Consider the following 15,121-nt stretch of genomic DNA (forward strand, 5'->3'; position numbering starts at 1 on the left):
CCTTTTGACCAACCAATGCTCTTAATGTCAGACACACTACACAGAACTCTAGCTACAGTTACGACTTGGATGGAAGACCACAAACTGAAACTCAACCTAGACAAAACTAAATTCATCCTCCTAGAAAATAACAAAATCCCAACCATAACCAACTTAGAAATCAACTCTATCAACTACCCTTTGCAAACCACCCTAAAACTTCTAGGTATGACTATTGACACAGGCTGCACCATGCAACCACAAATTAACAAAACAATACTGAAATCTTTCGCAGTTATGAGAAACCATAGACAAGTCTGAAAATTCTTCGAAAAAACACAATTTCAGCTCTCTAATCCTAAGTATCCTAGACTATTGCAACATCCTCTACCTCCCCTGCCCTGCAATAATGATTAAACAACTACAGACAATTCAGAATACAGCTCTGAGACTCGTCTATTCATTGAAAAAACATGATCACATTACTGGGGCATTCATCAATTCTCATTGGCTTCCAATCCAGGAAAGAATACAATTTAAATTCTACTGTATACTATTTAAAACTATAAAAGGAGACAGCCCAACCTACCTAAACGACCGCCTCATCCAAACCACCTTTACCAGGCATAGAAAAACACACAACCCATTCACTTACCCCCCAATCAAAGAAGTAAAACGGAAAAAACTATACAACGGACTACTGGCCACTCAGGCAGCGAAGATAGACAACCAAGTCTCCAGCCTATTGACAACAACCCCAGACTACAAGATGTTCAGAAAGGAAATAAAAACTATACTCTTCAAGAAATCCCTTAATAAAGCTTAATACCATGATAAAGCTTAACCCCCCTCTTACCATCCCCTCCCTAACCCCAGATCCTACTTTTCCCTCTCTTGGAAACCTTCTCTGATCTAACGTTGTAACCCTTCTTCCATAACTCTTTTTTTGTAATCCGCTTTGAACCGAAAGGTAATGGCGGAATAGAAATATGTAATGTAATTAAGTCAGAGCAGCATGTCATTATGGAACTCAGTCTTACAGTTCTACCATTTGTGCTGGAACATTGAGGTGCTTTGGCCCCAAACTTTTATGGGCCCTTTGATTGTTGTTATCTTGTGCCCTTTTCTCCATCAGGCCCTGAAATCATTTGGCAAATGGCTTGCACAGCATTTATTTTATTTTATTTAAAAAACGTGTAGCCCGATTAAAATCTAAGTGGGATCCAAGTTTACATTCATAATGTATAAATTAAACACATCACATATAATATTTTCCACTGAACAATAAAATCAATTAAAACACACATTTAATATTCAGTATCACATAGTGATAAACAATTAGACACTGAGACAAATATTGTTACAGTGGGGCCCATTTTTCAAATCATCCACTTTGCCATTGAGCTTCTTTAAAGTCAGAGATAGACTCCATCTATGCAAATCTGCCAGTTTTTCCTTCTGTATTTCACTCCTGCCTAGTTCAGCCGCATCTCGGTGCAACATCCTCTTTTTTTTTATGTCTGTCTTGATGAGGCAGTGCCACATTTCAATTCTGCCAGCCACTCTGTCTTGCTCCTGTTGAAGACCTCAGCTCTCAATTTCTGAGTCCAAACCTGAAGCCTCTGACTGTGCCATTGCTGTGCTGACTTGTGAACCTTAGAAGTGTCCCAGTCTCTCACCACGAAGGATGATTTAAAACTGGCTAATCTCTTTTATACAGAGCTATCTAAATCAGCCACCCACTCAGCCACTGGCTTTTTTCCCAGAACCATGCAACACTGACTGGGGAAGAGTGGGGGAGGTATCACTTCTCCCTTTGAACTGTTACCTCAAGATGCCATTCCCTAAGCTGGCGTCACTTACTCCCCAGCGTTTCAGATTTTTGGATTTTAGATTTAATAATTTACCTTTTCTAAATCCAAGCTCATGGTGAGTTACAGTAAAGTACATAAGTTAAGTTATTTCCTTGTTTTGTGTTTTTTTTTTGTTTGATGACTTGTTCTACCTTTATTCACTTTGTGCTAACACACTATTTGTGTTGACCCTTTAAATTGCTTTAGATATTTTACTATGATTTGTGATAGATTAAAATAAATTGAACTTGATTGTACCCATGGAAACGTGTAAGCATTTGTCTCCTCCTATCACATTAGAAATGTATACAGCAAGCTACACTGCTTGGATTGCTTTTAACATCTTTTGTATTAATACTAATAATGTAGAAGTAAATAGAATCCAAGCACTCTTTGTCATTAATTGGCAGTCTATATGCCATCAACTTAAGAGATAAATGACCAGTGGTAAGATGAAATACACAGAATTAGGAGAAGAATGACACAGAAATTCTGCAAAAGTTAAAGGAACTTCAGACTGTGCTGAGAATCAGTGGCAAATATACAGTTGTCTCTTAATTTATCTAATCTAGGGGTGTCCAGTGTGTAACCTGTAGGCCAGATGCTGCACGCCTTACCTTGGGATGTGGCCCTGTTCAGAATTTTAACAAATAGGATTTACAGTACTTCTAATTATCACACATGATATTGAAGCATGCAGAGATTTAGTGGATATGGAGCAATTTCAGAAGAGATTCAAAGATTTTGATGAGTACAAATCAAGTTGTAGCAGGTTAAAAAAATTAATCTGGCCTTCTATACATATGGATTTCATGCAGCTCACTATTTCAAAAGCTTGGATGCCCCTGTTCTAATCTTTTCCTGCTTAGAATATCTCTTGATCTGGTTTGTGTAATTGCACAGGAGTGTTTGCTGATTCTTCGCCACAGTCAACCTTGAAAATAGACGTAGATCAGACACTTGCACTCTCCCTCGGGTGTGGGTACTACAGAGTGAATGAGAAGTACCAAATGTTTGGTGTAAAACAAAAATGAAATATAACCTCATCAGTTGTGAAACTGTTGGGATATGTCAGGAAAATGGCCGCAGTGAAATCAAATAGTGTCCATGTGATAAGAACAATTTAGGTGTCTAAGGCAAATAATCAGGAAATGAATCTAAGCACTTGTATAAAGAGTCTCCAGACATCTGAGGGGCACTTAAAGGATAACATTAATGTGGAACAGAGTTTTCCTTGTCATCAGCCAGATGAATCCAGAGACAGATGGGTTATAACCGTCTACCAGCAGGTGGAGATAGAGGGCAATACTAAACTCATATAAGACGGCTAGTAGCCCAACTATTCAGTATTTCCCTCTATCTCAGCAAGTGGCAGACAATCTCACCACAGCTCCTGGATCTGGGCTCCTGTTCCAGTTGCCATGTTTAGTTGAGCCAGAGAGGTTTTGGCTATGTTGGTCTCTATCTGGATGTACATCTGGTAGTGCCGGATCCCTCCTCCTCCCTCCGCAGCTCTCTCCTTCCTCACTGTTAAAAAAAAAAAAAAAAATCTACATGGTTTCTCTTCCCTTCTGGGTGAGAAGTTGCTGGGATCCAGGCATATTTACCTTAGCCCATTTCTATAGAGCTTGGTTCCCTTTGAAGGGGTTGAGACTTTTGACAAATCCAGCAATTGTACCGCACAGACTTCTGTTTAGGCATATGGAAGGCACATCATAGCAGGGGTGAGTATACCTTTAAATTTTTTTATTGCTGCCAGGACTTACTGTGGTTATACTTTCACTTTTGTTTGCAGCCAGTTTAATCCTGCTGCCTTTGTTTAGTTTTGGGCCAGGATTGCAGGTTATGTCTCTGTGAGGGATGATTCTTTTTGCTTGTTGCAGTGGCACTACAGAAGCATGGCAGGCCCAGGTGATTACCACACAGAACTTGGCATGCTTCAAATGGCCTCTCTTCAGTTGGCCTCTCCTGAGTCTGCTGGTGAGTGCTTCAGTGGTCATTTTGAACTCCCATAGGTCTGATCCGATATCAGATTCGAGTCTGGTCACAAATCCTGTGTCAAGGTTGTCCATGGCTGCTGAGATTACTCAAGGTCTCCCCTTTTCCCCTGAATTTGTCCTGTTTCTGCATCAGGCCTTTTTGGTGCAGCATGCTCATGATGCAGAAGACAATACTCAAGGGGTTTATGGGTTCTGTTAAGCAGTGGTGCTTGGAATCGCTGGCCGGTTTGCCCCTTCCCTCTCCCCCTTTTCTGGTGCCATCAGAGGGAGCTTTTTCAGCAGCATCCCTACATTCCAGTCTGCCTAAGGGGTTGAATGACGGAGAGCTCCCTGTGGATGAAGCAGATGGCTGCATGTTTCACAGGGAGGAATTGTCTGAGTTTATTATGCAGGCATTGAAGGATCAGACCCTTTATGATGGCTAGTACTAAAAAGTCGTCTTGGTCCTTGGCTAGTCATGAATTGATTTCAGTACAGTGGAATAATCCAGATTTTAGCCTGTGGATGTTCAGAGCTATGGCTCAGGAGGAATGGCCTGAGGTTGTGCATTCAATCCCTCTGTCACTTCCTGTGACCCTGGGCAAGTCACTTAATCCTCTGTTGCCCCCTGGTACTGTAAGTAGATTGTGAGCCTGCCATGACAGGTAGGGAAAATGCTTAAGTACTTAAACATAAAAACCGCCTTGATGGTACTGTGAAGGGTGGCATATAAATACCTTAATTAACACAAACATATCCTATTGCTCCTGAGGAACTGGAAAAGCTCCAGCTTCCTAAGGTGGATGTATTGGTCGTGTCTATGACCAAGTGGACAGGGTGCACAGGATCGCAAATTGGAGTATACTCTGAAGTTGACATTTGAGGTGTTTGGTTTGGCCTTACAGGCCTCATTATGTAGCTCTTATGCCTCCAGGGCTACCTTGTTGTGGCTGCAGAAGGTGGCAGATTCCTGCCCTGCTTCCAACTTGTTGATTTTGGGATCCTTCCTGTCCATGAAAACAGGTTTGGCCTATCTGGCCAATGCTTTGTACAATTTAGTCAGAGCATCAGCTAAACAGATGGCACTAGCTGTCTCTGCCAGACCGTTGTCATGGTTCCATCACTGATAAGTAGATGCTGCTTCCAAATAGAGGCTTACTAAGCTTCCCTTTCAGGTGAAATGTCTCTTTGGGGCGGATCTGGAGAAGTTGATTATAGATCTAGGTGACTCCAAGATACACAGGCTGCCTGAGGATACGCTTAGAGGGTCTTTTCATGGTTGTTCCTCATGCCCATGCTTCAGAGTGTCCAAGAACTATAAGCCTGGATGGACATCATTCTTCCAAAAGCCGAATTATCAACAAGAGGCAGTTCTTTCGGATGAACAAACAGGCCTTGGCTCAGCCTTCCAGATCCTATCCCGCTTCCAGAGTGGCACAATGACGCCTTGCAGGTTCCCCTCATGGATTGGGAGCCATCTTTCAGTCTTTTTAGAGAATGGACCAAGTTTACATCAGACCAGTGAGTTCTGGATATTATCAAAGTTAGCGTTCTCCTCTCCTACTAAAGATTTTTTCTTGAACTCCCCATGCAGGTCCTCTGTAAAGTGACAGGCGTTTTAGGACACTCTTGCTTCTTTGCAAAACATGGGAGCAGTGGTACCTATCCTGGAGACCAAGAGGGGAAGTGATTATTACTCCATCTACTTTGTAGTTCCCAAGAAGGGAGGTGTCTTCAGACCAGTTCTTGACCTTGAAGGAGTGAGCAAGTTTTTAAGGGCCAAATATTTTCAAATGGAGACCGTGCGATCAATGATAGCATCCTTCAGGGTGGGCGAGTTCCTCACTTTACTGGATCTAAAGGAGGTTTATTTCTATATTCTTATTTGGCCTCTACACCAGCGCATTTCTGAGTTACAAGTCTTATCTCACAGAGATCTGTTCCTTTTGTTCACAAAAACAGAAGTTATTATTAAGACTATTATAGCCTTTCATCTCAGCTGCTTGTCCTTCCATCTCTCATGAAGGAAGAATATCCAACAGATTGTGTCCTTCTTGGCATCTGAATCTTATGGTTTTGGGCATGTATTTCCAATTTCAGGCCTTACTCTTCAGTCTTTCTACGATGCCTCTCACATTTTTAAAGGTCATGGTTATGGTGGTAGCCTTCCTCAGATAGGAAGGGATCAAGGTACACCCCTACCTGTACAATTAGTTGATCTGGGCGAATTCATATCGAGAGAATATCAGTCACTGCTCGGGTGATGGCTTTTCTGCAGTCTCTTGGCTGGGTGATCAAGTCTGCCAAGAGTCAGTTGACTTGTTCCCAGTCTCTGGGAGGTATTAGTGAAGTTCAGTGTTTGTCAACTGCCTAGAAAAGTTTTAACAGGCAGGCATAAATACAAATGAAAGGTACTGGGGGGATTTAAAAAGGTAAGGGTGTGTGTAAAAGTTGTTAGTCGGCTGGGACTAACCAGATGGGACAGGGTACAGAGCCTGGCAGGGAGGGGGGTCAGGGTGCAGAGCCTGGCAGGGAGAATTTGGTTCAGAATTTTTTTTTTCTTGTTTTTCTCCTCTAAATCTAGGGTGCGTCTTATGGTCAGGTGTGTCTTATGGAGTGAAAAATACGGTACTCTGCCCTGAAGTGTATTAAAATGAACCCCCCAGATATTCCAGAGACTGGGAACGAGTCAACTGACTCTTGGCAGACTTGAACTCAGTGGCAGCCACTTTGGAAGTGGTGCTTGGGCGCATATACATCCTCTTCAGCAGTCGCTGCTGTCTTGGTCTCCGGTGTTGCATGACTATTTTTGTCACCACAGGCAAAATCCAGTATGCAGAGATGGCTCCAGTCCTGCCACCTGCTTCAGGTGCAGCTGCTTGCCCCTGCTCGGTGGTTGGTAGTGGTGACAGATGTGAGTATCAAGGGCTTGGGATGCTCACCTTCAGCATTATTATGCTCAGGGGCTTCGGTCTCTGTAGGAGGTCCAGTGGCTGATCAATCATTTGGAACTCAGACAAGCACTGGTGGCCTTTAAATCCCATCAGTTCAGGTGCTCTCAGAAAATATGATGGCAGTGGCGTATATCAACAAACAAGGGGGGACACGGAGTGCACAGTTGGCCATGGAAGGATGTCTTCTGTTTCAGTGGGTGGAACAATGTGTTCTGGTACTCTCAGCATGCACATTGCAAGGGCCCTAAACATTAAGGCAGATTTTCTCAGCAGAAATAAACTAGATCCAGGAGAGTAGGCCCTGTCATTTGAAGCATTTTGCCTGATCACAGACCAGTGGGCATCCTAGTTTTGGATCTCATGACTTCATGCAACAATACAAAGGTTTCTCAGTTCTTCAGTCAGAGGGAGTTAGGTTCAGAGGGAATCGATGCCCTTTTCCAGACCTAGCCTGAGTCAGACTTACTCTATGTGTTTCCTCCATGGCTCATGATTGGAAGAGTGCTTCACAGGATCTGACTGCATTATGGGTCGGGTGATTCTGGTGGTTCTGGACTGGTCAAGACAGCCATGGTTTGTGGATCTGGTTTGCTTGCAAGTGGCCAAGCCGCTTTGTTTGCCTCTTCTCCTGAATGTTCTCTTCCAGGTCTGGATGGAGGATCCCTCCTTGTTTGGTCTTAAAGCTTTGCTCTTGAAAGGTTGCAGCTGAAGAAAGGCTATTCAGAAGAAGTGATTTCCATGCTGCTGCAGGCTAGGAAACCCTCTATCTCTGCGGCTAATGTATGAGTATAAAGGCTGTTTGAGTCCTGGTGTGGGGAGTGAGCCATCTCTCTTTTGCAGGTGTCACTTTTTCGTGTTCTGGCCTTTCTTATGGATGGTCTCAGGAAGGATCTTGCCTGCAGCTCCTTACAGGTCCAAGTAGTCACTTTGTTCTGCTATGTAAGTCATGTCTCATACCGCTTTGGCAGCATATCTGGATATTATCTGGTTTCTGAAAGGAGTGAATCACCTCAAGCCCCCTTTCTGCATTTCCTGTCCTTCTTGGCATCTGAATCTTGTTCTTCGGGCAGTGCAGAGACTGCCCTTTGAACTTCTGAGGAAAACGATAATTAAGGACCTTACCTTTTAAGACGTTTCTTTGGGCTGTCTCATCAGCCAGGCACATTTCTGAGTTGCAGACCTTGTCTTACAGAAATCTTTTCCTGTTCATAGAAGCAAGAGTGACTATTCGGGCTATTGCTTCATTTTTCCCCAAAATCGTGTCAGCCTTTCATCTCGGCAGCTCTTCCTTCCATCTTTCACGAAGGAGGACTACTCAGCAGATTTTGCTTCTCTGTGTCTCCTGGATATACATAGAGTTCTAGTGAGGTATCTGGAAGTGTCCAATGCTTTTCGGCACTCAGATTATCTTTTTGTTCTTTTCAGGGGCCTCAGGAAGGATGAGGCGGCCTCAAAGTCTTTTATTGCATGCTAGATTAAGAAAGCTGTGGTGGTTGCATATGTAAACCACCTCTGAAGGCATTATATGTTCATTCCACTTGGGTGGCATTGTCCTTCTGGGCAGAGTCTCGGTGTTTGTCAGTAGAGGACATCTATTGGTTGGCTACGTGATGTTCTCTGCATACTTTTTCCAGTCATTATCACCTAGATGTTGCTGCCAGGGCAGAGTCATCTTTCAGAGCTATGGTCCTTTCGGCCAGATTGTTTGAAACCCACCCTATTTAAGGACTCCTTTGCTCCATCCCATCTGTCTCTGGATTCATCTGCTTAATGTCAAGGAAGGAAACATTATATTCTTACCTGATAATTTTATTTCCTTGAATCACAGCAGATTAATCCAGAGGCTCACCCTCTGAGAGTGGCTGTTTCTCTGTTAGATTCATTGTAGTTTGTTCCTGTTTATTTTTCTGATCTGAAATTACTGAGAGGAAGGAGAGTTCAAAAGTTCAGTTTTCTACTCCTGCTTTGATACCCAAAATACTGAATATGTGGGCTGCTAACCAAGAGTTCAGTATCTCCACCTTCTGGTAGACAGTCATAACCCACCTGTCTCTGGATTCATCTGCTGTGATTCAAACAAAACATTATCAGGTAAGAACAAAATTTTTCTATACAAGGTATTCAATCTTATTTACCTATGTACCATTCCTCAGTCTGGAAATCCTGATTGTTAAATACTTAATGAGACTAGTGATAGAAGAGGCAAAGTTCAGTTTTCTCCTGAAAATTGGATATTTTTATCAAAAGGGATCAGTTTAACATTTTATAAGATCTGTAAAGATTGTAAAAGAAAAATAATATATTCTTATTGCTAGCTGATATGATGAGAGATCTTGTTCACCCACAAGCTTCCTACTTCAGAATCCAGCAATCTATGAAAGCTTCAATAGTGATGGAATCTTACAGACCAAGCAACCCCCAAATTCTCTTCAAGTTATAAAGCCCTGTGCTGCAGTTTCAAAATCCAGTTTAATCTATTGAAGTAAACAAAGCAAAACTAGGATATCCAAACTTATTTTCTGTTTCTTTATATTCTTCTTTTCAGTAAATATTGGGCTTTTTCCCCTTTTAACTATGGTTAGATTTTTAAGAAAACACATTTTACCCTAACAAGGCTTTGCTTTCTTAGGAAAAACAGGTGTGCCTTGTTTTGCAGGGAGATGCTGCGAGATCCAGAAATGAGAAATAAGTTAATTTCTAATCCAACTAACTTCAACCATATAGCACACATGGGTCCAGGAGATGGTATTCAAATCCTAAAAGACCTGCCTAAGGTAAGAGCCAGCAAAAGGAAAGATGAGAATGTCACTTAAATCTCATAGTTAGAGAGAAAATCTGTGAGATGGATTGTCAAAAACAAACTTTGTCTTCAAGGCCTCCTACAAAAATCTACTTGAATCAGTAGTAATTGATCTTTTTATGACCGAGGCAAGCCAGCATGAGCTGCCTCTACCTGTGTGCTGCACCTCGAAATAAACACAGTGTCTGTTTTCATTGTTGTCATTTTGACACCTTTGACACTGTATTCAAAGAAAAGTGAGAGATGGAGAGTGAAGGAGGAGGGAACCCTAGTACAGAAGCATTTTGAAAAGCTGTTGATGGTCCTCGCAGTACAATAGCATCTGAGACTGAGTTCTATTCCTACCCCATGCTTAGCATTACTCTAACACAAGGGTTCACAACCCAGTCCTCAGTTCATGTCTAGCCAGTCAGGTTTTCAGGGCACCCACAATGAATATGCATGAGATAGATTTGCATACAGTAGATGTAGAGCATGCAAACATCTAATGCATATTCATTGGGGCTATCCTGAAAACCTGACTGCCTGGGAGTGTCCTGAGGTCTGGATTCAGAACCCCTTCTCTAGAAGAGAAAAAAGTGATGAAAATCAAAAAGGGGTAGATATATGCAGAGGATCCCTAAATAGTAAAAGAATGGAAACCAAAAACTTCAGGTCAAAACAGCAGAGAAATGACTTTTGCACTTTTAAAGAAGACCTGAGAGAACATCAGTTACAATCCTAATTACCTGGCTGGGCAGACTAGTTTGGGTCACTGTGGTCTTTATCAGACATCAGTTACTATGTTTCTCTAAGGACAAGCCGGATGATTGTATTCTTACATGTAGGTGATGTCTTTCCAGCAGAGCTTGAGCAGGAATACTGCCCAACCTATTTTTTCAAAGCTTTTTGGAAGAATTGCTCTGCACATGTGTGCATTTTCCCATCTGCCTCCGTTATATGGGATCGTGTCAATCTTTGTTTTCCCTCTAAGTTCAAGGAGCATTCTTCAAAGCCCTCCTGTCAGTATGCATCACATTTTGCTCTCTGAATAGTTTTTCTCACGTGAGTTTGTAACTTCTGCCACTGTTGCGTGGGGCCTCTTTCTCAAATATTTTTCCCTTTGGTTTTCAGTACTTATTAAGCTTATTTCCCATGGCCTATTGGCCCTCTTAGTCTTTGAGCAGCCAGCCGAATGATTGTTTTCAAAATCAATTCATTTGATTTCACTGTGGCTGTTTTTCCGATATGTCACAGCAGAAAGCTATCAGTGGTTTTCAAGAAGTGTACCCAGAGCAATAGAACTATGTCTCACCCCGATTCTTCTTCTTTCCTTTCTCTCCCCAACATGTGCAGCATTTTTCATCATTTCTCACCCATCCCCTTGTGCCTTCCCTGTACAGCATCTTTCTACCCCTCCATCCCTCCCATCCCCTTGTGCAGCAGAACCCTTGCCCAGCTTCCATCCTTCCCTCCATACATTCACATCTTACTACTGTTTGAAATAGGACTCCTAATATGACAGTCACTTTGGTCAGACAATCCTTCAGAACACATTTGGGGTCTAGAAGCCAACTATAACCCTCTTAGGTCCATTTCTTTTCCAGGCTGCCTAACAAGAAAAATAGAGAAATAGTAGTAAAAGAGATGGTTATCTACCTCCTGTTCAGAACCCATAAACCCTACCTATTGCAGGCCCTGTTGTTTCCCATTTCATAAACATCCATATTAAACCAGTCCAGAACTTGTGAGTTTCTGGACTGGTTTCTGGAGACAGAAAAACAAAGTAGTTCTATGTGATTCGCTCCTTAAGGGCAGCTTTACAGCCTTATTATTTCTCTTTCTTCAGACAAATCATGCAGCTTCTGCTCTATTTCCTGAGACAACTCTAATCCTAATAGGCAGCTAGGTTTCACTGAGCACCTTGTCTAAAATGTTTGAGCACCTCTGAATTAGTGCAACTCGGAGGGCTCTGAGTCCTCACTCCCCACCACCCCCTTCTTTCCCTTTCGCCATGAAGGAAAAAGGCTGGTGCATGAATTGAAAACTTTGGTGATTTATTTATTACACCCTATCCCCTGGCAAGGATTTTACTGGGATTGAGATGCAGCTGAAATCCAGACAGGATGTCTTTTCTTCAATGCTGAAAACCAAGCAAGCATGGAGGAGCCAGCTTGGACTCTGTTTTGGGGGTCTACTCAGAGCCCACTGAGTCTTTACCACTCATAAGAACATAAGAAGTGCCTCTGCTGGGTCTGACCAGAGGTCCATCGTGCCCAGCAATCTGCTCGTGCGGCGGCCCAACAGGTCCAGGAACTGTGTAGTAGTCCTCTATCTGTACCCTTCTATCCCCTTTTCCTTCAGAAAATTGTCCAATCCCTTCTTGAACCCTAATACCGTACTCTGTCCTATCACGCCCTCTGGAAGCGCATTCCAGGTGTCCACCACCCGTTGTGTGAAGAAAAACTTCCTAGCATTGGTTTTGAATCTGTCCCCTTTCAACTTTTCCGAATGCCCTCTCGTTCTTGTAGTTTGAAGAACCTGTCCCTCTCTACTTTCTCTATGCCCTTCATGATCTTGTAAGTTTCTATCATATCCCCTCTAATTCTCCTCTTCTCCAGGGAAAAGAGCCTCAGTTTCTCCAGTCTCTCAGTGTATGAAAGGTTTTCCATACCCTTTATCAAACGTGTTGCTCTCCTCTGAACCCTCTCGAGTATCGCCATATCCTTCTTAAGGTACTGCGACCAATATTGGACGCAGTACTCCAGATGCGGATGCACCATCGCCCGATACAACGACAGGATAACTTCTTTCTTTCTGGTTGTAATACCCTTCTTGATTATACCTAGCATTCAATTCGCTCTCTTAGCGGTCGCTGCGCACTGTGCCGACGGCTTCATTGTCTTATCCACTATTACCCCCAAGTCCCTTTCCTGGGTACTCTCACTCAATAACATCCCTCCCATTGTATAGCTGTACCTCAGGTTTTTTCTTCCTACATGCAATACTTTACATTTCTCTACATTAAACTTCATCTGCCATATCGTCACCCACTCCCCTAGCTTGTTCAGGTCCCTTTGTAATTCTTCGCAGTCCTCTTTAGTCCGAGCACCACTAAATAGTTTGATGTCGTCTTCAAATTTTATTATTTCGCACTTCATCCCTGTTTCTATGTCATTTATAAATATATTGAATAGCAGCAGTCCGAGCACCGACCCCTGCGGAACACCACTCATGACCTTCCTCCAGTCCGAGTAGTGGCCCTTCACTCCTACCCTCTGTTTTCTACCAGCCAACCAATTCCTGATCCATCTATGTACGTCTCCTTCCACCCCATGGTTCTTCAGTTTCCGAAGTAGGCGTTCATGGGGTACCTTGTCAAAGGCTTTTTGGAAATCTAAATATACGATGTCTATGGGGTCCCCTTTGTCCATCCATTTGTTAATTCCTTCGAAGAAGTGTAGTAAGTTCATTAAGCACGATCTCCCCTTGCAGAAGCCATGTTGGCTTGTGATTAGAAGTTTATTTCTTTCAAAATGCTCATCGATGCTGTCTTTTATCAGCGCTTCCGCCATTTTCCCCGGAACCGAGGTCAGACTCACTGGTCTGTAATTCCCCGGGTCACCTCTTGATCCCTTTTTAAAGATGGGCGTAACATTGGCTATCTTCCAATCCTCCGGGATCACTCCTGTTTTCAGGGATAGATTGCAAACTTGCTGTAGTAGCGGATGGCCACCAGGATGGTCTCGGGGCTAAAGGGTCTCCCGTACGAGGAAAGACTGAGCAAATTGCAGCTCTACACTCTTGAAGAGCGTAGGGAGAGGGGAGACATGATTGAGACATTTAAGTACATCACGGGACGGGTCGAGGTGGAAGACGATATCTTTCTTCTCAGGGGACCCTCGACCACAAGAGGACATCCGCTCAAACTCAGGGGAGGGAAGTTTCGTGGAGACGCCAGGAAGTACTTCTTCACGGAGAGAGTGATCGAGCATTGGAATAAGCTTCCAGTGCAGGTGGTCGAGGCACGCAGCATCCCAGACTTCAAGAACAAATGGGATACCCATGTGGGATCCCTACGAGGTCATGCCAAGGGATAGGGTCACTAGGACTTGAACGAGCGGGTCAGTAGAATGACAGTATAATTACAATTATACTTAAGGGGTCAGAAGACTTAAGAGGGTGGGTAAATAGTGTGGGCAGACTTGATGGGCTATATAGCCCTTATCTGCCGTCATCTTTCTATGTTTCTAGTTGCTATTTCCTCCTTTAGTTCTTTCAGTACCCTAGGGTGGATTCCGTCCGGGCCCGGCGATTTGTCTGTCTATAATTTTTCTAACTGCCTACGTACGTCTTCAAGGCTTACTTCCATGGATGTTAATTTATTTGTTTGGTCTCCTTTGAAGATTTGCTCAGGTTCCGGTATGTTGGATGTGTCCTCTTTTGTAAATACAGACGAAAAGAACATGTTTAGTCTTTCCGCCACTTCTCTCTCCTTCTTCATCACTCCCTTCCTGTCTCCGTCATCCAGCGGTCCCACCTCCTCCCTAGCCAGCTGCTTCCCTTTAACATATCTGAAGAACGGTTTGAAATTTCGTGCTTCCTTGTTTAGCCTTTCTTCATATTCCTTTTTGCCTTTTCTGACCACACGGTGACATTCTTTTTGATAATTCCTGTGCTCTTTCCAGTTGTCCTCAGTTTTGCCTTTTTTCCATTTCCTTCTCATTTGGCTGTGATAAGATCTGTTTTATCCCTCTTTTGTACAGCTTTACTTGTTTGGGGGAAAAAAATCTGTAGGTTATTCCAACTGCACAGTGCAACATTACTATAAACTAAAGGAAAAAATACAGCAAAAGTTCTTGGATTTAAATTTGGCAATATCAAGGAAGCTGTAGTCTATTGATAGTGACCATACAGGTTCAGCAATCAATTTCACTAGGTTTTTAATAAGAGCCTGAGATAAGGAGGTCAAGCAAGACTAGGAATTCTCACCTAGAAGACTATAAAAAGTAGTTAGTGTTTAAAAAATGAGTATCTATTCATTTCCCCAAGGTGCACAGGTTCCCTCTACAAGAGTAACTCTATTAATTTGGTCCCATAAGGGACCAAAGACTTATGTTATCTGGCATTGAACTTCCCTGGCTTGGAAATGCCTGGGTTTAGTTTGCATTGGCTAATTACATTATCATCACTTGTATTTATTCTTGAACCCTTTGTAGTTCAGAAGTTCTGCAAAGTGCATACCCTAAGTCTCTAAAACAGGCTCATCAGGTATTTTTTTTTCTCTTTCCCCATCCACATTGAGGACTGCTTTACTACATCCCACTGGTTCTGGACTGGTAAGGTATGGACATTAAGGAAGGAGAAATTATGTTTACCTGATAATTTTCTTTCCTTGAATCCTATCAGGCCAGTCTAGAAACCATCCTTACTTAAATATTAACAAACATGCTTCTATTCTGAATTAATCTCCTGTTTTCTTATCATTTCTCATTTCAAAGTACTTCTATTATACAGTGCCTCTAACTTATCTCAGTGGAATTCAACGGCTTATTTCCAACGTCCTCTAAGTCCAAT

At 42.7% G+C, this 15,121-nt stretch overlaps 1 protein-coding gene across 2 annotated transcripts in view; it reads left to right on the forward strand.

Moving 5' to 3' along the window:
* The window catches only part of CDC42BPA (CDC42 binding protein kinase alpha), a 488,866-nt gene that overhangs the window by 455,172 nt on the left and 18,573 nt on the right, over positions 1–15,121 (forward strand). Inside the window, exon 34 of one of the 2 annotated variants that reach the window (XM_033938546.1) lies at positions 9,422–9,539. The exons of the other annotated variant lie outside the window; for it this stretch is intronic. Coding sequence (XP_033794437.1) covers positions 9,422–9,539 — 118 coding nt within the window. The remainder of the gene's footprint in view (positions 1–9,421; positions 9,540–15,121) is intronic. 2 annotated transcript variants of the gene reach the window in all.

The sequence above is a fragment of the Geotrypetes seraphini genome, chromosome 3, assembly GCF_902459505.1.
Source record: "Geotrypetes seraphini chromosome 3, aGeoSer1.1, whole genome shotgun sequence".
Taxonomy (NCBI): domain Eukaryota; kingdom Metazoa; phylum Chordata; class Amphibia; order Gymnophiona; family Dermophiidae; genus Geotrypetes; species Geotrypetes seraphini.